Source organism: Chiroxiphia lanceolata, chromosome 1 (genome assembly GCF_009829145.1).
Source record: "Chiroxiphia lanceolata isolate bChiLan1 chromosome 1, bChiLan1.pri, whole genome shotgun sequence".
Lineage (NCBI taxonomy): Eukaryota > Metazoa > Chordata > Aves > Passeriformes > Pipridae > Chiroxiphia > Chiroxiphia lanceolata.
The window spans coordinates 27,716,678-27,743,521 of record NC_045637.1 but is presented as its reverse complement, the minus strand read 5'-3'; the positions used below and the strand labels follow the sequence as shown (position 1 = coordinate 27,743,521).

The window sequence follows — 26,844 nt, the reverse complement described above, 5'->3', positions numbered from 1 at the left end:
GTTGAAAGAAGACTTTATCCTGTAGATCCATTCCACCCCGTAGGTGGAATAAAATGCATATGTTCACTCAGTGCTTTATACAAGGCACAGCTGAATTAGTGCTAGTCATGGCAATTTGGTTCTGATGCTGCCCATATCCAGAGGGGTTGTTCCAAAGTCCTCATGGTAGGTGATTAACATATGTGCAATCATCTGATCGTTCCAGAAATTAGCATGATTGCTGTGTGCCTGTGTTCAGAGCCACTGCCTATGGGTATGCAGAGCGTGTATGATGCCTGCCAGGCACAGGGAACGCTGACTGCAAGTGGCTACTGTGATACGGAATTGAAGACAGCTGACTGGAGAGCTCTTGGTTTGCATATGGGAAGGTTTGAAATACATCTGGGCTATAAAAAAGTATAATTTTGTGATTTGTGTGTTTCAAGATGTTATTGTTTATAGCAAGATAAATAATATGCTGGACCATTGTAGGATACTGTTTTTATGGATTTTTCTTAGGCGTCCTTTAGCAGTATAAGAAAGCTTAGGTTTCTTAGAGCATAAACCACATTGGGAGCCACTGAATTTGATCTACTTACTCTAAACCACTGTCACCTTATTGGAAAAAAACATATTAAATGAATAGGACAAAAACTGTAATCTGATCTTTGTTTTTAAAATCTTAAAGGGCTTTTCTTGCTGGACTTTTTAAACGTCTAATATATACGGTTCTGTAACAAAGACTCTGAGTTTCTCATAAGTAATCTTTTCAGTGCTGCTGTCATGGAGACGTGAAGCTGTTAGACAGGTTATTTATTTTAAGAGGAACTGTAGTTCCTAAAACTCTATGCAGTCAACCCTCTTACTTTGATTGATATATGGGAATAACAATTCTTAGTTTTATTTTCCTTTCACTTCTCATTTTAGTGTTCCTGTTGGTTGAAGTTTTAGCCTTTTGCTGAGAGGCCCAGAGGCAGACCTCTGAGGTAAGTTACCATTTTTAAGAACTGGTATTTGTAACAGTGAAGTGTCACAACATGCCTAAAAAACAATGTGTGAGAAGGAGTAGTCTGAAACGTCGTCACCTGCATCTCAATGTATAAAACACAGCAAGTTTTAGTGAGATAAAAGCTTTTCTTTCTTCTGGGTAATGTTAATTATGTATTCAGTCAGTCAGTGGCTCTACACAGAGAAATTGCAATGAAAAATACATGATTTAAGATGCTATTCACATTGCATAGTCGATAGATTGTTTTCTATGGTGTTAAGATACTCTGATAAAGCATATAAACATATATGCAGGAAATACATGTTGCCCTGGTTGGCTACTGTATGCTTAAAATAACTAAATTTTGAAGTCAGGAGATCTGTCTGTCTTAATTTTCTTGCTAAAGGCACAATATTACCTTTTATAGTTTAGCTCACTTGAATCAAAATGTCACCTAAGGTTCTTGTGATACTTTTGTGCGGGGAAGATGCTGGGAAGATCCCTCAACATTAAAGATGTGCCTAAAGGGTGAACACGTGTATACAGGAATAAAAAAAAAAAATCAACAGAAGGATATTTAGAAATGACTGTTTCTAAGTCATTTTGTGAAGAGGTGTCCTAGAAGTCAAATTAGTATTTTCTGAGTAGTGGGATTTCTTAAAAATAGAATTCTAAACATGTTGTTTGGCAATGTAACTTAATGATAGATTTTTATATATAGGAACAACCTGCAAATAGTTGTCCGACTTGTTACACCACTGTGCTACCAATGCAGTAGATAAATATTTGCACTACCTGAGTATCATGAGGCTTATAAAAAGTAGATGATTCATTTCCCATAGAGAAAACTGTATCTCCTTCTCACACATTCATATACCTCAGATTTCTCAGATATTAGCTCTTATTTTTGTTTGGCATAATCCCCAGTAAATTAGTTGTGTGGTCATTAGGGTTTTGTCAGCATTGTTCAATTCAGAATGCTTTAATTCCTTCATGCATAGTAAATAGTGAATATGAAAATTATAGAATCATATAGGTTGGAAAAGTCCTTCTAGATCATCAAGTCCAACCTTTGACTGAAAGCCACATTGTCAACTAGACCATGGCACTAAGTTCTACATCCAGGTGTTTCTTAAACATTTCCAGGGATGGTGGCACCACCACCTCCCTGGGCAGTCCATTCTAATTCTTACCAACTGTTTCTATGAAGAAATTCTGTCTGATATCCAGCCTGATCCTCTTCTGGCACAGCTTGAGACCATGTCCTCTTGTCCTGTTGCTTGTTGCCTGGGAGAAACCAACCCCCACCTGGCTACAACCTCCTTTCAGGTGGTTGTAGAGAGTGATAAGGTCTCCCCTGACCATCCTTTTCTCCAGGCTAAACAACCCCAGCTCCCTCATCCACTCCTCATAGGAATTACTTTCTAGACCCTTCAGCAGCTTTGCTGCCTTTCTCTAGACTCACTCCAGCACTTCAATGTCTTTCTCGTAGTGAGGAGCCCAGATCTGGACACTTGAGGTGCGGCTTCACCAGTGTCAAGGGCAGGGGGACCATCACTACCCTGGTCCTGCTGGCCACACTATTCCTGATAGAGGCCAGGATGCCACTTGCCTTCTTGGCCACCTGGGCACACTGCTGGCTCATGTTCAGCTGCTGTTGACCAGCACTCCCACGTCCCTTTCGATGGGCAGCTTTCCAGTCACTCTTTCCCAAGCCTGTAGCACTACAGGGATTGTTGTGACCTGCATGCAGGACCCGGCACTTCACCTTATCACTTCATATCATTGGCCTTGGCCCATTTGATCCGGCCTGTCCAGATCCTTCTGCAGAGCCTTCCTACCCTCCAAGATAGATATAGCTATCACTCTAGAAGTAGATAAAAGATACAACTTACACTCCAGGTTTTGTGTGATTCTTCAAATACAAAATTACTCGAGTTGAGATGCTCCCGTTACTCATCTTGTCAGCACATCAGCTAGTGCCACAGGACAATTTTACCAGCTTTGTTCCCTGTAAACAAAATAAAAAGAGGGGGAAGAATTCAGATTTAGAGGTATGATTTTTAGAGAAGCTGGGTTTTTTTAGGTTATTTTGGTTTTGTTTTGTGGTTTTTTTTCAAATGCAGTGTTGAAATTGGGTTGTGAAACAGTCTTAGCCTTTGTAACTGTATAAAAAGTCAGTTTCCTGTGGGGCTGTCAGTTTCCTTGAGAATTGAAGGGTTATCTTGAGATTTTTAAAAAGAGATATTTATATATAAGTAGTCCAAGATCACTAGCAATTTTGTCACTACTAGCCCCATCAGTGGAACAAGCATCTGTTTACCATAATTTCATTGTCAGCTTCTTGCAGCAGATGTGGTGTTTTCTGGGAGTATGATGTCATTCTCTGCTCTTTGCATGTGCATCTGTTATCAAGAGATGTTAGAGGTCTATGCTGAGATAGAGGATAGAACAGGTTATATTGTTAGATGGATGTTGTCTCCCAGGTTACTTCATTCAAATCTTGCCTTGTTCATGTTTGTACCAGCTCTTTACTGGAACCCTTCTTGTGAAAGGCTGTTGCAAGAAGTACTGTTATTGCTTGGTCTGAGATGCAATAGAAGAGGTAATCAGAAATACAGGCCTAGAGATATTTACCACAAAAATTTCTGTTTGCACGTATGCTATCTTAGTCCTGTCTGAAAGAACAGAGACTGAAGAATTGCATGCACTGAATGTTCAAGACAGTAAAGCTTCATATGCATTATTTCAGGTTTAGGCTTGGGTCAAGGCTTTCATTTTTACAGTCTGTTTGAATAATTAATCTATTTCCTTTTTGTTATCTGCCCAGTTTCATGGGAAATACTTAATAATCCAAGAAGGATCAGAGCACTGATTGTATATGTTACTGCCTTTTTCAGTCTAGCACACGGTTGATATAAAATGCTTAAGCGTAGCGTCACAGTGAGAAGATCAGCTAATCAGGAATAGACTTTATTAGCACGTTTCCTGTGGCTTTTCTGTGTCCTGAGGTATCTACAAATTACAGATTTTTGGTCTATTATCATTAGCAGTTCACAGGAACTAGTAAATGTTCTATGATGGTCATAACTTGCATCAGAACAGGTTTGTGACTAAAGACAGTGATGAGAAATGGAGCTAGAGCAGTGTTCACTTCATTAGTCTTTTTGTCTTCTTGTCGTTATATATGTCTGCTTGTCAGATTGGAAGCACCTATAATTATGAATGTGTCATTGTACTGCTCTGGAAAGTTATCTGAGCAAGCCAGTACTGTCCTCTGATATTGCAACATTGAGAGGATTGCTACAGTCTGACAATTCCCAACTGTGCTGTTAGATTATTCTGATAATAGATCTGTTCCTTCCAGGTAGAAAGCCATGTTTCTAGTTTCTGTTGAAAAACAGGCAATGGCTGTGTTACCACTTATCTTCAATAGAATCATCTGTGGAATTCAGAGAACATTATGATCTGTACAACTGCAGGACAAGACTAGTCCTTGACTTACATTTCTGCTTTGATAATGACAACTCAAGACCTGTCATATACTTAGTTGACCTAATGATGCTCTTGAGCAGCCCAAACCTGACATAGGATTTTATCTCCCTTGTGACCATACATTGCTGCAGTTCAAAGTCTGAATGTCACAAGTTCCACCTTACAATTTATGCAGTAATTTTCAATCTTTTCCTGCCCAGAATTTTATGTATATGTAATATATATAAAGCCTGATATGCTCTTGCAGTCATAAAAGCTATTCCTATACAAAGGACTGTTAAGCTATCATCTGGACACATTCTGGCATGTTTTACCTCCCTTTATGGTGTACTCTACGTGGAGGACAAACAGTTGATAGCTTGAGAAAAGCAGAGGTTTTAATTAAATTTAGCCAATGGGGAGCATAGCTACTTTAATAACAATAACTAATTAAATAAGTAAATCTCTTGTTATGTGTTGTAACTTACTGGCAGTCAAAACTCATCCTATCAGAGCCCAAACAATATAACCTGTCCAGATAAAGTTATTCCAGAATCCCAAATGTGCAAGTAATCTAGTCATGTATCTAGAATATTTTGCATTTGGGAAGTTTTGCTTTGGTATCTGGGTTTTAAGTAGAGTATCCTCCACCTGGATAAATGCATGTTCTTGTTACAAGTTGTCTTTTATCTAATATGGATGCAATTATTGCATCTCAAATGGGCATTTGTGTTTCAGGGAAGGGAAACAGCCTTTTTATTTTTCATTTCTCCGTGCTGAAGGATGCTTTTTGCCCAGCACCTCTTTTGCTAAATCTACCCTTTTTCTGCATGAGATGCACAATGGGAGAATTGATGACAGGGAGGAGGAGAGTAAGTAACAGAATCGATGTGTTCATGTGAGAAAATACTTGATATATAAGAGAAGTAGGACATGTGTAGACACACACACACAGAGGCAAAGAAGAAATGCTCAGCATATTTTTAGGGTGACTGGGTGCTATCCATTTACCAGTGATTTTGGAAGTACTACCTTGACAAAAGAAATATGGCTGCAAGTGCTTTCAAGGACTCCAAATAATGAGAAGTTTCAGGCAAGTTGAAGCAAGAAAATTTTAACTGGTTTGAGAAATAGCTCTCAATTCAAGTTTGAATTCAGTTGAATTTCATGAAAACCCATTTTACTTGCTGTTGCAGCAGGTGTTAGAGCATCATTTTGTCAGCAGAAAGTTGTTTTCCTGGAAACAGCCATTAAGGAGTCATGTACTGGTCTGCACTAGATTCTGTGGGAAAGGCACTGCTTGTTAATGAGCTCAGCCTGGCAGCCAGGAAAGTAATAGGGAATGGAAAATACCGGAATAAAAAGAGAACCAGAAAAAAGGGGGCAAACTGCTTTTAAGAGGTATGCTTTCTAAGCCTAAAAAAACATTAGTTTAAAAACTATTCAAATGCTTAGAGCTTCACTTTTTTCCCCTCAAGGACAATGACTAAAACTGGGAACAAAAGATACTCAAAGATGAAATCACATTTAGGTGTTTGGGAGATGCAGGAAGATTTCCATGAATCTTTAAAATTGCGTGGATGTTTGAGTGATTTCTTTATAGATAATTTATATGTACTTCAGCCTCCAAAAAGTCCATCACTAAGACAGCAAAACAGAGATGAGATGCACCAGGTGAAGTGTGCCCTAGGAGTACAAGAAGCCTCTGGAAAATTCCCTCAAACCCCACAGTGTTTTCTTTCTCCCGTTTTCGGTTTGTTCTTCCTCTTTTCCATGTTCCTTTCCCTTTTTGCCTCTAAAAAACCCCATTCTTATTTATGAAAAGTCTTATGAATACAATGAAAGGGAGAGAGATAGGTTGGGTTAAGTATAGTTTCAAGTTCAAATACACCATGTATATGATGCAAGTAAGCTGGCTAAATAGAGGCAGATACCTTTTCTTCTACCTTCTTCTGTTGAGCATCTGATGCAATTTCAAGGTAAGTTAATCCAGAAGGATACTTTGTCTAGACTGTAGAGTTACTTACTGGAGAGAAGGAAAACCTGAAACTAAAGAGGCTTGGGAATTTCCAAGATAGTCTGCTTTGCCTGTATCCTTGAAGTGTATAATTATAGAGGGGTTTATATATATATATAAAATAATCTGCTGCTCAGACCTAATTGGGCTTGCAAATGCATGTTGTCCCAGCATGAGAATGAAGTAGTTTCTGTAGGTTTGTAATATTTGCTGGTCTTAGTTCCAGTGGAAAATGATAGAGATACTTAAACAGAAAATGTAAGAAGGCTTTCTGTTGTTCTTTTTTTTTAAGTGAATCTCCAGAAAGAACAGTTCCTCTTAATTTTCAATTGCTACTTGACTTCCAAGTGTTTATCCTTATTATAAAAATTTGCAGTTGTTTTTGTAGGTTTACTGAAGCAAGATCACCTGTTACCCACTTAAACTCCTTTTCTGATTTTACCGTGCTCATGGTTTCTGCATATTACTATAAAAGTTTGATGGAGGAGTATATCATATGACTTTTTTCCTTATTCACTGAATTATGATTAATATCTACATTATAGGATAGTGGCATTCATGTGGGCTTTACAGGATTTAATTCAAAGCTTGTGAAGTTTTATTGTCAGCAATTCAAACCACTGTGCTTTCTTTGAGGTATATCCCATTTTTCATTTAGTTCCTCAAGCATTCTAAGAAACCTGATCTTTTTTTTTTTTTCGTGTACAGATTTTGAATTTAATTTTTTCTACCTGTGTGGCAAAGCCAAGAGTGAGGCGTAAATAATATTGTAATGTTGGTACATCATAAGTCCTTAAATTTGCATTTTTAGGCTCAAATCATCACTCCTGACAAGCTAACAATTCTAGTGATCAGATAGAGAATTAATGCGCTGTGACAATTCAATTGTTTGCTTTTTAGTCACTTTACAAAATAATGATTCCTGTCGCTGCTTTCCAGCTTAACAGATGGCGGCACAGTGCGTGACAAAGGTGGAGCTGAGTATTGCCTGCACCAATCTCTTGGATAAAGATGTTGGTTCCAAGTCAGACCCTCTGTGTGTGCTTCTCCAGAACACAAGTGGTCAGCAGTGGTATGAGGTACAATCTGATGCTTCTTATGAATCTGCTAAAAACACGTTCTAACTTGTTGGAGCTTTTAAAATGCTGTAGCGTATGATTTTATTAAAATATTTTAATTTTACACCAGCACCTCTGAATACTTTTCATTAGATTATGTCTCTAATAGTTATACAGGCAGCACACTAATGATTGTTTTCTATTAAATACTTACACCTGTATGATTTTTAGCACATTCCCCCAGCCATGTGTGACCCAACAGAAGAAGCTTTCTAAGTGCTTAAATGGGCTTTTGTAAATACGGTACTCCAAAACTAGGGTCTCATCCTGGATTTGACAATGTGCAATTCTATGTTGGTCTTCCCTATGCAGGAATAGGTATTCCTGCAGGGAGGGAGTGATGAAAAACAGGTTCTCAAATATCCCTTACTTACAACAGTGGTTTTTGTAATATGATGTGTATATAAAATATAATATTTTGTGATATGTTTTATGTTTGATGAAAGGTTTGTAGGAAGATATAGCTTTGTACTTTATAGTAAGAACTTTTGAACATCTTTAATAAAATGCTATTTGATTTGCATGCTTGTTTATTTAGTTTGTGAAATCCTGGAAAAAGTGGTATCTTTCTAATTGCAGGTTGATCGCACAGAAAGAATTAAGAATTCCTTGAACCCAAAGTTTGCCAAGAAATTTTTAATTGATTATTATTTTGAGATTGTTCAGAAACTTAAGTTTGGAATATATGACATTGACAACAAAACCTTTGATCTGAGTGATGATGACTTCTTAGGAGAATTTGAATGTACGCTGGGACAAGTAAGTATGGGGATGATTTGCCTTAGAATTGAGAAAATATGAGTTATCAAAAATCATTACCAACTTTCACCTATGTTCTTGTGTAGTTGAAGTACTCTTAAGTTGAATAGGATTCCCTTATTTTTTCAAGCCTCAGTTCAGTGAATATACATTTTATTTGCAAAAGGTCTTGAGATGATGCCCTGAAATGTATTCTAGGATGGCAATTGTTAGATTGCTGTCTGAAAGTAAGTGGACTGTCAATCAGCACAAAGTAGCAATTGCTGTTTACTTACTCTAATACTCAAATTCTTTTTTTTTTTATGTTCCATAAAAAGAGAATTGGTGTAGAAGAACATATGAGTGTTCACAAGGGCCATATTATCCTTGTACTCTGCTTTGCAGTCAATGCAAACAGTGATCCTAGTTCTGCCAGCTGCAGATTTTACTCCAGTTTCCCAACCATATTCTACTATTGGTTCTATCACAACTGGGCAGCTTCTTTTTAACTTGTTCTTTTGAACAGATTCTTCAAAGGCACTTCTTAGGAGAGTTGTCTTGGGATTTTTCCTGCCCTATGTCTGAAGTATTTTTATTTTAAGTGCATTGTGAAGATGGAAGAATTGTGAAATGCAATTCAGTATCAACTTAAAATTAATCAATCATTTTTAAGGTAAAGAAGAACCTGTAGAATGAGTAGACATACTTCTGAAGAAGAATTACTTGAATAGGGTAAAATAAAATCTGCGAGAAAGAGTGCAGGGCAGAGGTTGTTGTTTGTTTGCATGACAGACATTGTGTTTACAAATCTGTTTGCTGAAGCCATTTGTGAGATATGCCTTGAATGTATTTGAAGGGTATATATAAAAACCTTAAGAACAATTTGAGATTGGAACTTAGGATGTTATCTTTGTCCATGTATGTGTATCATGTTCCCAGAAAACATTTAATTTCATATTACTCCTGAAGCTCTGCATATGTTCATCTGTACATGTATTTTAAAATTTTGAAGTGTGTCAGCTATTACCTGTTTTTTTATAGAAGATTATGGGAAGTAAATGCAATGCTTCCAGGTTCAGGATAAAGGAAAAATTCTTAAAATGAAAATACCTCACTACTTCATTTCATTCCTTTGAAAATCTATTAAATTGCATTAGTAATGCTTGATACTGAAATTTTGTCTTGGCAGATAGTTTCCAGCAGGACTCTAACTAAACCGTTAGTACTTAAAAATGGCAAACCTGCTGGAAGAGGAAGCATTATGGTAAGACAGTTAAGGAAATAAATCTCTTCAGAGTTTATCCTTAAATGTTTTTGTGTTGTTTTTTAGTTTATTGATTAGTGACTTTGACACCACATGTCTATTCTATAGTGCTGTAAAAAATATTGTAAAGCGTTTTTTTTCCCTCCACTAATAAAGCTTTGTCATCCAATAGTAGCCCATCTTCTCTACTATAAGTCCCATTGCGTACATCAAAATAATTAGGGCATCTGCTCTGCTACTATTTGGGGAATATCTTTGTCAGTGCCATCATCTATGGTAAATAAATGGCATGGAATCCCAATATAAAATGAAATTGTTCCTCTCTCTCTTCTATTTTTTTATGCTTCATTTGTGAGAAAACGTTATTTTTTTTAATGGACCTGTTATAGGAATGTTGTGAATATGATAAAACTATGTAGTTCCTCAATGACAAATAAGTATTTGGTTTACCTACCTAGATTACAGCAGAAGAAGTAAAGGATAACAGGGTGGTTGTATTGGACGTAGAAGCAAGGAAACTGGACAATAAGGTATTTAAATGATTGCTGTTTCTTTGATAAAGTAGTAAAATCAGAATCTTGTCAAAGCAGGAAACGTTTAAGTTTTCATTCTCATTTTTGCTTAAATAATAAAATCCATTAAGATATTTCTTAGGCTAAAAACAAAATTGAAGAAAGATTGCTACAGAGTAATTTCATTGACTGTTTTGAAATGAATTATAATGTATTTCTGAGTAAGAAAAGTGCATTGCAGGGATAGTCCATGAACAACATGCTCCCATTTAGATGTAAATCTTTACATTTATTCATAAATGTAAGGGAGTTTTGGTATATGCATTGGTTTGAATAGCTATATAAATGGTTACCTGTCTCTGAAATAAATGGTAAAGAGCATACTTGATATGTATAAATTTGTTACATTAAATATATTGGGGCTGGCTAAAATTACTGTATTTAGAAAGACTTATAAAGCAAAATTAAAAAGAAAATTGAAAAAATGTTTTTATTTTTGCCTTTTGATTTGATTATACTTCTTTTGAAGTGGATGAAATCCTTAATTTCCTATCTATCCATTGTAATAGTTACAAGTATTCTTTTAATTGAACTGTCAAGTATTTGGTATGTGGAGACTTTTATCCTAAATTGAAGGACATGCCCCATTTTCTTTCTCTTTTTCTCAAGTGGTAATATAATCAGACTTGTATTTCTTCATCTAAAGCTTTTGTTCCCTGAATTTACTTTTTCTTAACCTAAGTGTGTTTTAACTAGAATTTAATGATATTCATTCTACAGGCTATTCTGAGATAATTGCATGTTCTTTAAATACAGGATTTTTTTGGAAAGTCAGATCCTTATCTGGAATTCCACAAGCAGACTGGAGATGGAAGCTGGGTGATGGTTCACAGAACAGAGGTAGGATATTTTCAGTTAACAACCAAGAAACTAAAGTTATTTGATTTCCAGTGTGTTACAGCACTAAAGATACAGTGCCTTACATAAATAAATGAATGGCCTGGGAGTTGACATGCAGACCAGTTAGAAATTGCATTAGCTCTTTCATTGTTTTTTGGTTTTTTTTTCTCATAGAAAAAATCTATCTTATTCTCATTATTCTGATTTTGATTTATGCCATCCTATTTGAAAGGAAAATACTTCGTTTTTTTTATTTAACTTTCTGCAGTCTAGGAGAAAACAAGCGTTTTGAAAAGGTACTGCACACTCACACAGGGATATTTGTCTCCATTCTACCCAGTACTGGGGTAGGACTTAGGCATTCATGCAGTGTCACCTGGCTGTAAAGTTTACTAATGAAAGTAATTGTGCTGAATGCTTGCATAGCAAGGGCAAGCCAAGGAGAATGCTGGGTGAGGAAAAATGTGCTTGAGCAGCAGCAGCCTTTCACCCAGGAGGATGTATAGTTGTCCAGGGACAACAACTGACAGGGTAAGAGCAGGTTCAAAATATCTGACTGTAGGGGAAGCACAGGGCCTAATCACAGCTGAAGTACATTGAAAGTGATGACCATATTCATTTTGAAGCATGAATATTGAGGAAGTATAAATCCTTTTTGTGTCAGACTTCTAAAAATAGTTTCTCTCATGAGGTGCTGCTTCCGTTTAAGCTGTGTCTTTTTCATGAGAATTTCTGTCACCAATTTCAGTTACAAATCTAGAATTTGTTTTCTAGCCTAGTGGATTAGTTCTTTATGTTACAGAATTAAAAAACCTCTTTTTGGTACTAACTACTATTTTTATTTTTTTCATTTTCAAGAGAGAGATTTCTTTCTCAGCACTCCTACAGTGTTGGAAGTATTACTATTGTTAGGTATTATTAATCAAGTAGTGCATGTTGTGTGTAGTTTCTGGTTCTTTATAAGATCATTATTTGATGTATTGGGTATATTTACAGATACTTACCAGGTGATAAATTTTGAGGATCCTTCAGTATTTGTAAATAACACTTATTTAGCATTCAACTTGAGAGGCCTTTTATCCTCATGCACGTTTTTATTTACTATACCATTTCTTGAGGAAATATTTCCATAAATGGCATTTCAGAATAAATAGTAAGTGAATTGCAACCTCCAGTGCACTGATGTATTCAGAAATTCCAGTGTGATATTGTTCCACACTTTTTTTGGTAAGTTGTGTCTTTATATGTGTATGTATATATGTATATATGTGTGTTTATTAAAAGAAAACAACCAATATCTATTTATGTAAAGATAAATTTATTTTTTTTCAGTGTAGTATCTGAAGGATATAGTGGCTGACAGTGAAGTCTAGAAAAATACAGAGCTGAAAAAGACCATCTCTTTGTGAATGATGGTATTGCATGTTAAGAGTAGTTTGTTTATATACTATATACTAGGATTCAGAGTGCATTGACAGCAGCATTAGTCAACTGCTTTTTTGCATACAAAAATCATGGCATGAAGGTATGACCCATTCTGATGACTACCTTCCAGTCTTGTGAACAGTGTTGTTCTGGCTTTTTTTTTTTTTTTTTTTTAATAGGTCATTAAAAATAACCTGAATCCTGTTTGGAGGCCCTTTAAAATCTCTCTCAATTCTCTATGTTACAGTGACATGGATAAGTCAATCAAGGTAATGTGTATTAAATGTGTGTATAAATTAATGCATTAAATATGAGAATATATAATAAAGGGAAAATGTGTTATTCTAGTTATTGCTTCTTTTTGTTTCAAGTTTAATTGAAAGTATTAGGTTTCTTATTTGTAAGTCACAGATACACATGCATGATTTAGGGGGGAAAAAAGCAAACAATGTGCATTTGTGATGCATTATCTGGTAGAAGTTGGTCTTTGAAAGTTTGGGAAATGAGTTGAACACGAGTATCTTTGAAAGGTCCAATTCAATTTCTTATTTTGGTTGTATAGTTGTAGCATTGCATCAACCAATATTGGTGGTGTTAAGATATTGTATACTGAAAGATGCGTGGTAAAGGCTAGTATATACTTTATTCTATGTAATGGGTCTTATAATACTTTGTTACTGGTGCAACAGGTAATGCTAATGAAATTCTTAATATACTTACTGCCTAATATACCAGGCATAACAGATGTGGACCAGATATAATTTATGAATACCAGTTTTAGCAACTTTTTTTTCCTCATATAACACTGGACTTTCTGTCAGAAAATGAACCAAACCTGTGAAGTGATAGTTCTACCAGGGCTGGTCTTTAGTGTTTTCTATCTTTAAATTTTATCTTGAATAAATTGTGTTTAGCTTCTGACTGTTTTTGTTCAGAAATCCCCTTTATGGGTGGAATTGAAGCTAAATAACCAATCAAAATGCCATTTAAGCTCTTTATGTTAGAAATCTAATATTTTAGCATTTGAAAAAGAAAACAAAAAACCCAAATGAAACAAATCACTATACTTGCTGTTCTTCCTCCGGGAAGGAAAACTGAGAGCATGATTTGCATGTGGCAGATATTAGTCATATGACTTGAGGCAGTCCTGGAAAATGCTTAGCAGCCACAGGGATCTGGGTGTTACAAGCACCTAGATGGATTTAAATACATATTTATAGAGGAGACTAATGAGGAACTTTACAAGCCCAGAACCTGCTTCCCTTACTGCTTCTGTGTTTTCTCACTCATTCATTTCCACTTCCCTTTTCCCCAAAATAGCTATGACAGCTCTTAAATCTCTGTATACTGTAAATATATTTCTCTTTTTCAGTAAGCAACCATACTAGAAGTATAGACCATTGATCTAAATATATGTATAAAGAGTTATTCTCAGCTCTGCCATCATTTTAATAAAGTCTGTTTTGTCAAATTTTACCTCAGAAATGTAGGTTTATGTCTGGAGGAAATAGACTTGTCTTGGAATAGTGGACTTGCAGACAGCAGTAGGATTATGCCTTGACTTAGAAATTCAGGAGCTATCACTTCAAACATTAAAATGCAGAATTGTATTATAATGTTATTGAAGGATTAAACAGTACTTTTAACACTTTTATGTGCACACAGTTGCATGCATAATGGGCTGTTTGTCATAGTAAGTAAAACCTGCAATTTTTCCATGAGTGGCTTTTTACCTCTTTAATGTCTTAGTTTGTGTATCCCCAGCAATGCACAAACCAAGATAATTCTTTATCTTCTGGATTCATTTTTATGTTCCATGTGAGTGTGTTTGCACTCAGTGAAGTTTTTGTGTGTTGAAAATGTGAACCTTTCATCTGGAGCAAGCTGCCTAGTTCTGCTGGGAAAAATATATATGTGCAGTTTTATCACATGGTTCCATAGCACTATTGTGTGTCCAGGGGAACATACATGGAAAAAAAGTTTCTCTCTTGTCTGGAATAAGTATTAAAACTTGGCTTAGATGGGTCAAATATGTCAAGCAAAACAAACTTTGACATCCTTGAAACAAAAAAGAAATAACTACTAACTGTGCTAACAGGTATCCTAACTATTGGCTCAGGAAATGTCTTCAGTTTTAAATTTCAGATTCTGAAGCAGTTGGCTGAATATTTGATGGGCATAATTTATGGCATTCAGAAGAATTTACATAGCATCTGCTATGAACATTAATTAGTCTGTTGGTTGTGTAGCTGTTTTTATGAGATTTAAGTTGCTGTTCAGTGCATGTGCATGCATTTATTTATTAGTGCATTCAAAATGTTGTAGGAATAGTGCAAACTGCAACAGGCATGTTCCGTGCAGTAGAACTCCCAATCTATACATCATGTTTTGTACTTCAACATTACTGTTTGTTTTCAGAAACTTAATTTCTTTCAGAAGCTCAAGGGTATGTTGAAGTTGTTTGTTTAACTTTTTTATTTCTAACCAAAATGTTCAAGTAATTGGTTCAATTGTTTCTTGAACATAAGGTACAATATTTTCAGTCTTGGAACATGGACATGAAAATAGCTGTTTGGTTTAAGCTGTACATACTCTGATAATTTTTCTTGAAGTTTGTTTAGATTCCAGATAATGTGGGATTCCTACTTTGACTCTTGATTTATTATTGTTACCATTTATCATTGTTATTAAATTATTTTAATACTTTTTCTGTGACTAACTAGCATGTCGGTGTTGCTGAACTGAAATAAAATGTCAGAAGTGGGTGGAATTAGCATGTGCTTTTATAGATAAATAACCAGCTTTTTATATAGAAATGCAGTTGGATCACGTTCTTTAAGAGGAAAAAAGTCTACTTTTCATTTCTTCTGCTTTCTTTGGTAGATTGGGCTGTTAAAAGATACATTGATTGAATAGTAAAGCTTAGCATTAAACTCTTAACACAGGAAAAGACATTTTTAGTTGATATTAAGGTACATGAAATGGGGATCATAGTTTTAACAGATCCACTGTTTAAATTTGCTAATCTTAAAAAAAAAATCAAATATTGTTTCTGGATTTAGGGCTGAACCTTCACATGCTTATAAATTCTGGGTTATTTTGTGGATTAATAAAGTAGTATAAAAGTGTTACTAAAACTCTCATGATTGCTAAATAACTGATTTACTAGTTTTTTAGCTGGATGCTCAGATGCATGATAAGTGTAAAAAAACTCCTATGTTGTTTTTCTACTTTTCCCAACACCCCGTCACTCTCATAGCATAGTTCAATATAATTGATGTTACTTACTCATACGACGCTACGTAGTTTTCTCGTCTCTCTTTCACTTGAGTGGAAGATTAAATCTTAAACTGAGTGTATTGGCTTTTACTCAGTCCTAACCTGTGCTTTTTAAATGCAACTCTGTGCAGTTCTTAGACTTCAGTGGGAGGAAAAACTAAGTGATATAAGAAATATAAGAATGTTTTGAATGTTCAGGTTTGCCCTTGCAGTGTTTATTGGCTTTGTAGGGCCATATCTGTTACTAACATATTGCTTCATTCTAGGTTGAGTGCTATGACTATGATAATGATGGGTCTCATGATCTCATAGGAAGTTTTCAAACGACAATGTCAAAACTGAAGGAAGCATCTCGGTCCTCACCTGTAAGTCTTACATAGTCTAAGCTGCCTGTGTGTTCTTGATAAGATGTTTTAGTCATTTTGGAGCAAAACTTATGTCATCTGACTTGTAGGTGTTGAAGTTGTGTTAGGCTACTACTGCTATGGTAGTTGAGGCCAAATCATCATTTACATTACACATGAATTTTCCTAGGATTAATATCTTGGTTACAGTTTTTTGTATTACACAGCTAAATACCCAACCATCAATACAAATTTCACTAATCATAAAAATACAGAAATAAAAAAAAATTAGATTGTCAGAAGACAGAATGCAGCACAAATTTAACTACTGTTTAAAGGGCAAAGCTTGTGCTGTTATTTTCAGGTTTTACTGAAAATTATTTTAAAAGTGTGACACTTATCAGTTATCATGCATACATTGATGAATATGAAAAAAATCAGTATTTATGCCACTGCACAAAAATGCAACTGAATATGTTAGTCTAGGTGGCTCTTCTTTAAAGTAATATTGCTTTTCCTGATCCTACAGACTATAACAATTTGCAAACCTTTTAATAGGCAGGGTTTACATACAGGAGACAAAAGTTAGCATAACCACCTTGACATAAAAGCACGTACTTGTTTTCAAGCTGTGATAGTGAGTTCCTGTGCAGTGTGAAGTGTGTTGTGTAAAGGCTCCTTGAGAATACAAATATCGATTTTTATTGCACCCCTAATACCATAATAGGTGCAGTCTCTTTTGAATTTAAATAAGAGATATTTTAAGTTATAATCTGTACCTATGCTGTTTTTGGAAATGACTTAAGAAAGTTGTTTTGATAAGAACTGTGACCGTACCTACTCTAATCATGTGTGATCTGATTAATTTGTTGTCTGTAAAATATTTCTAATGCACATTAGAACTTGACTTTATATACCCCAAGTGTGATCTTTGTTTACTCCCAGAATTCTGACATCAGTTGCACCTATGGGAGATGTGGCACAACTTTCTTCAAGTTTACTTGAGGCAAGCATAGATGTGACTGTATCCTCAGTTGCTGAAAAAACTGATCTTGTATGCCTGAAAGGGATGGGAAGCTTTTAATTATCTGGAGAATTGCTGGTCTTAGTGTGGAGGTTTTTTCTCCTTCCTGTAAGGTGTATCTTTTCCCCAAGCATCCTGTTAGCAAGCTCTGGTTGGAGGATTATAAAATGTAATTGAAGGATTCTCAATGCTGCTGTGTACCTGTTACTAGTGAGTACCTCACCAAATGACATAGTACAAAAGCAAGTCCCTGAAAGACAATTTCCATCACATAGAAGTGATACTGGTAGTGAAATGTCTGAAAAAGGGTAAGCAGAGGCATGTAGACTTCTCAAGTCTTGACCTTGTTAGTGCATTTTTTTCACTTGAAAACAGTTGCAAATTCTCTTTGTAAAAAATTAACTTAAGCCAAGCAGCTGAACCTGTTCCTGTCAGTGAGCCAGAAGGCATGTCTGGAATACTGCTTCAGACTGTTCATGAACCAGACACGCTGCGTTGTACCATCATGATTTGATGATGGCAGGAACTGCTTAATCTGGCTAGCTGTCTGTTGTTAAGGTATTGGTTTAGTTGATGAAGCCTTGACAAGTGATTTTGGAAAACTTAAACATATAATTCTTATTTCATATGTTACTGTCACAGCTGCTGGAAACAGTGATGCTTTGCTTGATTTGCCATGTCTTTACCAAGTGGCAAATTGTTAGCAGAATCCTCAGAGAGAAAATAGTACAGAATTTCTTTGTCCAAACAAACCTATTACTAACCTTTTGGGTAAGAGAGGATTTCTGTCCTGATAATGATTTTTTTTTTTTCTCTTGCTGATATTGGGCAGGCTGGGTTTAATTTTGCTTGATTGTGAAATGAACTGCATTTTTAATACAAGCCCAAAGTACCAGTCCTAGAATAAAGGATTATTAAATTTGTTGCATAAATGATATTATAGCACCTTTGTTGTATTTATTTGCATTCATGCAGGTTGAATTTGAGTGCATCAATGAAAAGAAAAGACAGAAGAAAAAAAACTATAAAAACTCTGGCATTGTGACCGTTAAGCATTGTGAGGTCAGTAATATATTCTGGTATGACTCTGTGTTTTAAAGCATAACAACTCTCATCTAATATCTCTTCACCTTCAAACTGTAAGAAACTTTAAAATGTCTATGAGTTCCAGACACAGTAAGTATCTAAGGGACTGATTGATATAAGGAGACAAACTGACAACTGAATCACATGTTTTCCCATGTCACACACTTTCTCTTGAAGATGCCATTTCTATGGCAAAGGTCATTTACCAGTTTGTATGGTCATTCTTTAACCTCTGCATTTTCCAACTCACTGTTTTATGGTGAATTGAAATTGTGTAACTCTGTCATATGTTGTTTTCTAAATGATAGTCTTTTTGGAGCAGCTTTGTTGTCTGCCTGTAATTTTGTAAAAGGCTTGATTCTGATGCACTGAGTGAATGCTGGCACGTGATGCTGATATCATTGCAGCAGGTGGGTAGGATAGCTATAGAGCAAAACTAGTGCTTTTCATGGTAAAGATAACAAATCTAGAACCTCAGAGGTTGTTGCAATAATACTTGCTGGTTTTTTCCCATTGAAAAAACAAAATTTCTCTCTTCTATTTTTAGATCATTGTAGAATGCACATTCCTTGATTACATCATGGGCGGGTGTCAGCTGAATTTCACAGTAAGTTAAGTCATTTATATGAAGTAGCTTTTGGGTTTTCGTACAGACTGAAGTACAGAATTGATTGCTTGTGCTCTTCATTTGATGTCTGTATTTTGCCAGAGTGCATCTACTGGATTTAGAGAGAAATATTTTCTTTACATATGGCACAAAGTACCTGTAGTTATGTTTGTTAGGAACTAGCTAAGCTGTGTGGATGGAGACCAAGGAAAAATTTACAGTTCTTTGAAAGCAACATACAGAGGTCATCATATGGGTTAGGACCCTTAATTTATGTAATTTGTGAACCAAATGTAGCACAAATAACAGTAAGATGTCTTCACCCTAGTAATAAGCCTCATCACCAAAGCAGAGAAGACCCATTGAAGTCAGAGAACTCTAGGCTTCTGTGGTACCTGACTAGTTGTACTTCTGAGAGGAAAGATGTATGTAGCAAGATACAGAATGAAATTAATTTATCAGCTTTTGAAGAACTGTTGTGAATAGTAACTGAAAGTAAACACAGTGAAAACCTGACAGGTTGCCCAGAGAAGTTCTAAATGCCCCATCCCTGGAAGTGTTCAAGGGCAAGTTGAATGGAGGTCTGAGCAACCTGGTGTAGTGAAAGCTGTTCCTGCCCATGGCAGGCAGATTGGAACTAGATGATCTTTTTGGTCCCTTCCAACCCAACCCATTCTATGATTCTGTGGTTCAGATGAAAGTTGTTTCAGCCTTTCTGAAGAGATGCAGAGCTTTTGCTGGTTTTGTAGTGGCATTGTTTTAAGAGTGTTAATATCCAAGAAAGCTGAATCTAAATGTTGTGCCTGTTAGATTTGTAGATGTCCTCCTAAGTACTGTTTTCAACTGTTCCATGATTTTTCACTTTGGCTTTGCCAGAGGCGTGACAAATAATTTTAACTCTAACAGCAATCAGACTTAAATATTGCATTTGACAGGTGGGGATAGATTTTACAGGCTCCAATGGAGACCCTCGCTCTCCGGACTCTCTGCATTACCTCAGCCCTAATGGAGTTAATGAATACCTAACAGCCATTTGGTCTGTAGGAATGGTCATTCAGGATTATGATGCGTAAGTGTTAAATTTTTATTTAGGTCTTTTTTTCTTTTTTTTTTTTTTTAGGTATGTATAGATTTTTATGGTAGTTTATTAAACCAGTGTTGAAGGTGCCTGCAGGTATATTGGAATGAAACTGTTGAGCTAAAATATAGAGCTAAAAATAATGATCACTGCACAGTCATATAATCACAGGCATAAACTTGTGTTTGCAGCAGACAAGCAAGGCTTTTTGTCTGTGATGTAAAGAGCAGGATTGATTTAAATAAATTATTTCATTCCTGCTAATTTGGTGCTAAAGACTAGTTTTGGTCCTAGCAACAATTAGAAGGGGGAACTTCCATTTTTAATTTTGCCTCTTAATAAAGAGCATTTTCAGTGATGAAAAGTAGCACTGTTAGTGGAATTTACTGAACTATGGCAGCTTTTAAAGGAAGGCACTGACTTAATTTTCTTTAAAATTGCTTTTTTAGAGATAAGATGTTTCCAGCCTTTGGGTTTGGTGCACAAATTCCTCCTTCCTTTCAGGTAATGGAATATGTAAATGCACTACCTAAGACAGCTGAAAGAACTTACTTCAGGAGGAGACTGTATATACAGTCCTGACTATGTCTTTTGTGTATTGACAGGTGTCTCATGAGTTCCCAATCAATTTTAATCCTTCGAACCCATTCTGTAGTGGTAAGTCTGAGAACGTAACATCAGACCTAGGGAATGAAATGGCTGAGGTGAAGGGATAAAAACTCTTGAAAAGTGAACTGAAGCATGCAGTTCTAATTACATAATTAGTTTAATCGTGTGGCAGGATGACCAATTTCCTAGTTATGAGAAATAGCATTGCATCTGTCTTCTGTAATGATTTGTGAAAGAAGTGTTTTAAACAGCTGGGGCACAGGGCTGGGAACAGGTCTCTCATGTTGTCAAGCTACTGTATTTCACTGCTGGTGTGGAGTGTTCTGGTTTGAGTGTGATGCTGCTAATGCCTGTTTAGCATGGTGTCTCTGGTCACACTACTAACTACCACAAGCTGCCAGGTGACGAGAACTGTTGTAATTCAGTTCCACGCAATTCAGCGTATAGTATTTGGCTTTTCTGTTCACGTAAAGCCATTCATGTGGTCCTTAAGCATTGGTTAAGCAGAAAGTCTCCATTGTTCATGAATCACTTATTTTTTTCATCATGGTTAGTTTTAAATCTTCGTGTTATCTCTTCAATTAAGTAATTTATACAGCTTTAGGTAGATTGAATGCTTCAAAATATCCCAATTTTAATATGAAAAAAATAATATGATCCATTTCTGTTCTCTAGGGATCCAAGGCATTGTTGATGCATATCGGGCTTGTCTTCCTCAAGTGAAGTTATATGGACCAACAAATTTTTCTCCAATTATAAATCATGTGGCAAGATTTGCTGCTGCAGCTACACAACAGCAAACAGCATCTGTAAGTTCTTTATCATACCATGTGTATTTTTTCTTACTTTTTTATTTCCCTTCTATTTTTCTCCTTTAATCTTGTTTCAACAGCTGGTCGTTTGCCTTGTGAATTAGTGTTTGTTACCCTTAAAACAAGATGAAAGCTACTGTTTTTTTTGCAGATTGTACACAATAGCCCTCTCATAAATTAACTGAATTAGCTCTTCAGAATTGAAATATCAGCTTAAAAATACACAATATCTTTATGGTATCTTCTATTCAGAGTTCTTGCAGTACTATACAGGTGTTAAAGTCTAATTTAAGCCTTTACACACAAAAGAGTGATTTAATCTCAGCTGAGAAAAATCAGCTAGATCTTGTTTCACATCAGATAGCTGAGAGAGAGAATTAACTAAGGCGGTAAAGAAATGGATGATATAGCTTCTGACACCTATGTGCCAACACAGATAATTAACTCTCTGTACTATAAACCTTTAGGTCCTTTCACTGTCCAAATTAGTAGGCATATTCAGGGAGGAGTGGGCTTCTGTAGATGAGCAGCTGTTTCTTTGCAGTTTTCTACAGTGGACAAGTGTCTTTGGGTGATCATGACAGTGTTTAAGCCATTAACCATTTCAGTCTCAGACAGATGCCTTGGTAGTTAACTTTGTAAAGCAGCTAGAAAATGTGATTGAAAGAATTTGTAAATGGCCATGATGTTTTTTCAGCACAGAAAGGTGTGATTTAGTATTTTCAGGATGCTATAATGAAGTCAAGGATAGCGTTTCATAAAGGTATTGATACACCAGAGAGGAAACAAGTTTTACAGGCGTTATCTGTCCAAAACCTCGATAAACTGCCTTCTATCTCAGGAAAAATAATTGGAAGAGAGGTTAACTGTTGGTTTGTGTGGGGATTTTGAAGAGTAGAAGGGTGATATCACTGGGTTTTTGGGAGGTGACTGTTTAAAGATGACTTCTTTTTAAAAATGACTTCTTTTAAAAGATTGATTATGTTGTCCCTAAAAATGTCTTCAGACCGTACAGATGAAACCTGACTACAACTTAGATGTTTGATTGTAAAATTCAGTGAGCGCATTGAACGTGCTCGAAGTAACAACAGTATGTGGTCTGTATGTGCATTTTTCTAAGTGTACGTGCCTAGATATTTGCTATTTCTTTACCATAACACATTGTTTATTGATTGACAGCAATACTTCATACTTCTGATCATAACGGATGGTGTGATAACAGACCTTGATCAAACTCGAACTGCCATAGTTAATGCTTCAAAATTGCCCATGTCCATTATCATTGTCGGTGTTGGAGGAGCAGACTTCGATGCTATGGAGTTTCTTGATGGTGACGATGGAGTTCTTAGGTCCTCATCAGGAGAACCAGCTGTCAGAGACATTGTTCAGTTTGTGCCGTTCAGGAAGTTCCAAAATGTAAGTAATCTTAATGTTATACTTAATAAATATTATAGAGGTATCTAAGTTTGCTAGGATATCCTACATATAGTCCTAAGCTTTTGTAGCGTCTCCAAGATGAACTCTGAAATAAATCTTTATCAAATGCTAAAAAAGAAAAACAAACAAAGAACAGAAGACTTCAAGATCTGTAGAATTTCCATTAGGTGAGCTGGCTTGTGTTTAAAAAGACTGTTTCTGGTCCTAGCAGTGCATTTCTGACTAGTTGCTGTAGGCAAATGACCTTTGTAAAACTCTCTCAGACTTGATTAAATGAATGGATTTGTTTTTAGTTTGGGAGAAAGAACTTACTGTAGTTTTGTTCTTATGGTAATTTTTTTTTTCTAGTGGATGCCCATTTGTGAATGTGTCTTAGTCTCACATTTTAGTGCAGTGTTAAAATTCAAGACTGAATCAGGGAGGTCATAATCAGTAGTGATGATACTTTTCATTTTCATTGAAGCAAATATGCAAAAAAAAACCAACCGTGATGAAAGAACAGACTCCTGACATTTTTTAATTTCTGTGAAAGCCATTAAAATATGTGAAGGCTAACTGAGGACTACTTTTAAATGTCATATGGTTTGAAACTGTTGATTAAAATAAAAAAACACCAAAATTTCCTCAGGATGGGGAAGATCAATAATTTTATTTCCATAGTAATATGTTCTAATTTTGTTTTGTGTCTTAATACTAACCCTGTTAATACTCCTTACATCTTATTTTGCCTTTGTGTTTTTGTTTTTACTTTTGATACCCTTTCATTGTTTAATCTCAGAGCAACTCAAGGCAAACTGAACGAAGAAGGAGAGCAAAATCAATACAGAATACGCTTCCCAAATAATGCACTTGGATTAAGATTAACTAGCATCCATATTCAGTATAAAATTATATATTCAAATGCTTTCGTTTTCTAGAAAAAGGGATTTTTTTCCCCCATACACTTAGTCTTACAGTAAAAACAGTATCTCCAGAAGAACTGCTTGATAAAAAATAGTTACTATGGATGAAACTTGGTGAAAAAATTGCAGATTTAGACAAGTCCCTGAAGGGTCATCTTAATCAGATAGTGGAAGTATGTGTTTACGTGGCTGGAATCTGATGTCTACACTGTATATTTCATATGAAAAAAGATACATTCAGGCATGGCAGCCTTTTGTGCACTCAGCTCTTGTTACTTTGATGAAACAAGCCATCTGATTTCTGGTAACAGGAGTGAGAAGGTAAAGATGTCAGAGAAGCTTTGATCTGTCACACAAGGGCACTGTGTAGAGTCAGACTTTAAATTGGCTGAGGAGGTGCTTATTACTTGTCTTAGCATCTCTGTTAACAGTTGGTGGAAACTGAAACTTGATGTTCTTTTTTTATAAGTCTCCAAAAGAAGCACTGGCGCAGTGTGTCCTGGCAGAAGTCCCTCAGCAAGTGGTGAACTACTTCAGCACCTACAAACTGCAACCTCCTAACAATCCTACTGCGAAGTGAATGGGCTGAGCAGAGGACCTGAGACTTTATGCTTGCTTTGCTTGCTGTATCTACAGACTTTGGTTCTCAAGATACTTCTGTGTACCTGTACACACACCTCTGTATGGAAATGTCTGTTAGCTAGAAATCACTTTGCCAAGTGTGCCTTTTAAGGGCCAAAATTATAATGGTGTTAATATTTGCTGTTGATTTGAGAGATAGTGCTTACATGGATGCATTTTATTTTGAAAAGTAAGAGTGGAAAAAAGAGGTTGACTATGCAGAGAGAAGAGGGAGAATGGCTGAAAGTGGAAGAGCTACCTGTTTGATAAATATGGCCAGTGGGAGTGTTCAGTTACTTTTGTGTGGAGTCAGCACTGAGTACTGCAGTTTCTCAGTGATCATAAAACCAATCTGAAATAGAAAAGAGGGTATATCCCCACCAAAACATGTGCTTGAACAAATCTGAAATATTTCAGGCTTCTGTGTCTATAACAAAATTTTGTCATGGGAGTTTCATGATCAGACAAGTGCCTCAGAGCGTAAAAGCCTTCCTTGCACACTGGCTTCACATTTGCCACTTCAGTGCCTTTGGCCAGTGCCTGGGATTCAGGGCTATGTGAACATGAACCAAAGAAGTCATTAAAGTATATATTCTTTAATAGTGTACCTTCTCTTAATGGCAGTATGGGAATAACTAGGATGAATCAAGGTAAACCTCAAACATCTTAAAAGGATACTATTGACCTTAGAGGCTACTACTGTAAGGGCTGTACGATGTGTTTTAATGTGGAGTGTACTGGAAAATGAAAACTTTGGATTTTATTTTGGTAGGGGTTTTCTTTTGGGTTTTTTTCCCCCCAAAGAACAGTCATGACTATTGATCTTCAAAAGACTTTTTGTGAAATAGGAATCCACTTTTTGCTTAAAAAGTTTCTTATCTGATTTATGACTGTATATTTTCAGGCAAAGGCAGTTCTTCAAAGTGCTGCCTGTATCTATTGTTGTCATATTTTGAGTCACGCTGCTTTTTCATGAACCTACTAATGAAAAGTACCTACAAAAAAGCCAATATTCCCTCTTTCCTCCCTTTAGGAAGACATAAGAAAGTCAAGTCTCTAAACCCTAATCCTATAATCATACTGCATTTCTCTAGGGCAAACAAATTTCTGGTTCATTTTGATGACTTGAGTTTTCTCTTCATCAGTTATACCAAGTATAAATCATGTTGTTTGCTTAGTGGAAGCTTTCTTGTCCCCCAGTTGCACACTGCTTGCTGAGGATTTCTTCTGATCCTGTCACTGCATGTAACATAAGTGGGTGTAAAAGGTCACATTTATCACTTTGAAATGCCAATCTTGGACGTTAATTTTGCAGTTTCACATTTGAAGTGGTTTAGAGTTAGGCATCCAACTGATTTCGTATAAGAACAGAATGGACTAATGCTATACTTAGCACACTTGGACACTCAAGGTTGCACCAGGTCATCATGTATGTGACTTACCAGCTCGCAGTGTATGTGACTTTTAATTGCTGGAGCTGCTTTGTGTAGGTTTTGTTTCTTTTTTTTTTTTTACACATATAATTCTTTAAAAATCTGAATTCACATTAACATTGATGGATGAAAGATATACGTATTGAGATTGTCTTATACGAGATAATTGACAGTTATCAATCAATCATGAATGGATCTGTTATCTCCATTCTATTTTCCTTGGTGGAAGGGGATCCTAAATGCTTTCAATAGTGGAATACAAAGGAAGAGATTGTGTTTCATATTAAGCCAAACTCTTTTAAAAAAAAAATGTAATTCATGTATTTATGTAAAAAATCTATAATCATCTTTTTATCAGTGTAGTGCAAATCTGTTACTATTTTATATATAAATTATAATGAAGTGCCATATCAAATATGCAACCCAAAATACTAAGATCAAGGAAGATGTTATAATAAACGTAAATCACACTGCTGCAAATTGAGAGTGTATGATTTTGGAACAGTAAACTGTGTCACAGCTACCTGCTCCGTACAGAGATAACTGGATGCAGTATTAATGCTTTATCTAGATTAATTGAAGTGGATGGGTACTATTGATAGGATTACAGAATACTACTGAAGTTCCTCTGAGTTGTCTGCCAAAAATGTAATGTTACATCTGAGTTCTCTTATCAATTCTGTTTTAAGTTGCCATGGAAGTGCATTTAATTAAGTGTTTCAGACCTGACAGTGGCAAGAACCATTTTCCAGGTATAACTTCACTTAGAGACATACAGCTAATGCCTGTTGAAAACTTCCAAGGTAGACTGAAGCAATATTCTGAATCAAAAAATGCAGCAGATTGAGTCCAAGGGAAAGGTAGTTACTGTATTGTTTTGCCTTTTTTTATTATTTTTAATGTATTTTTACGTGTAAAAACTGAGTTATTTGCTTGAGAATGACAAAGCTAAATGACAAAATACTATCAGTTTTGTAAAGTGAATGTGCTTGTAGGTCACTGGCACCACCTTGTGATAAAAGTGATGTATGGCAGTCTTTGTCATCGGATGCTTTTCGCCATTTATTGATCATAATATAAATATGTACAGCAGAGAGCTAACCTGTAACCAGAATTTTTTTACTTTTCTATATATTTCAGTTCTGATGAAGTTAATTGATTTGCAATACCCTATGCATTAAAATGATAATTTCAGTA

At 35.8% G+C, this 26,844-nt stretch overlaps 1 protein-coding gene across 4 annotated transcripts in view; it reads left to right on the top strand.

Annotated features, from left to right (window-relative positions):
- Positions 1 to 26,844, top strand: part of CPNE3 (copine 3) — a 47,287-nt gene extending 20,443 nt beyond the window's left edge. For 3 of the 4 annotated variants that reach the window (XM_032697107.1, XM_032697090.1, XM_032697096.1), the window contains 16 exons: positions 907 to 965; positions 7,398 to 7,537; positions 8,156 to 8,335; positions 9,504 to 9,578; positions 10,037 to 10,108; positions 10,907 to 10,990; positions 12,595 to 12,684; positions 15,961 to 16,059; positions 18,038 to 18,124; positions 18,696 to 18,755; positions 19,691 to 19,824; positions 20,283 to 20,337; positions 20,439 to 20,490; positions 21,118 to 21,251; positions 22,434 to 22,670; positions 24,063 to 26,844. In XM_032697107.1, coding sequence (XP_032552998.1) covers positions 7,406 to 7,537; positions 8,156 to 8,335; positions 9,504 to 9,578; positions 10,037 to 10,108; positions 10,907 to 10,990; positions 12,595 to 12,684; positions 15,961 to 16,059; positions 18,038 to 18,124; positions 18,696 to 18,755; positions 19,691 to 19,824; positions 20,283 to 20,337; positions 20,439 to 20,490; positions 21,118 to 21,251; positions 22,434 to 22,670; positions 24,063 to 24,173 — 1,602 coding nt within the window. In that variant the 5' untranslated portion in view covers positions 907 to 965; positions 7,398 to 7,405 and the 3' untranslated portion in view covers positions 24,174 to 26,844. Of the gene's footprint in view, positions 1 to 906; positions 966 to 5,675; positions 5,843 to 7,397; positions 7,538 to 8,155; positions 8,336 to 9,503; positions 9,579 to 10,036; positions 10,109 to 10,906; positions 10,991 to 12,594; positions 12,685 to 15,960; positions 16,060 to 18,037; positions 18,125 to 18,695; positions 18,756 to 19,690; positions 19,825 to 20,282; positions 20,338 to 20,438; positions 20,491 to 21,117; positions 21,252 to 22,433; positions 22,671 to 24,062 lie in introns of those variants that run through there. The other variant, XM_032697111.1, reaches the window with a different exon arrangement.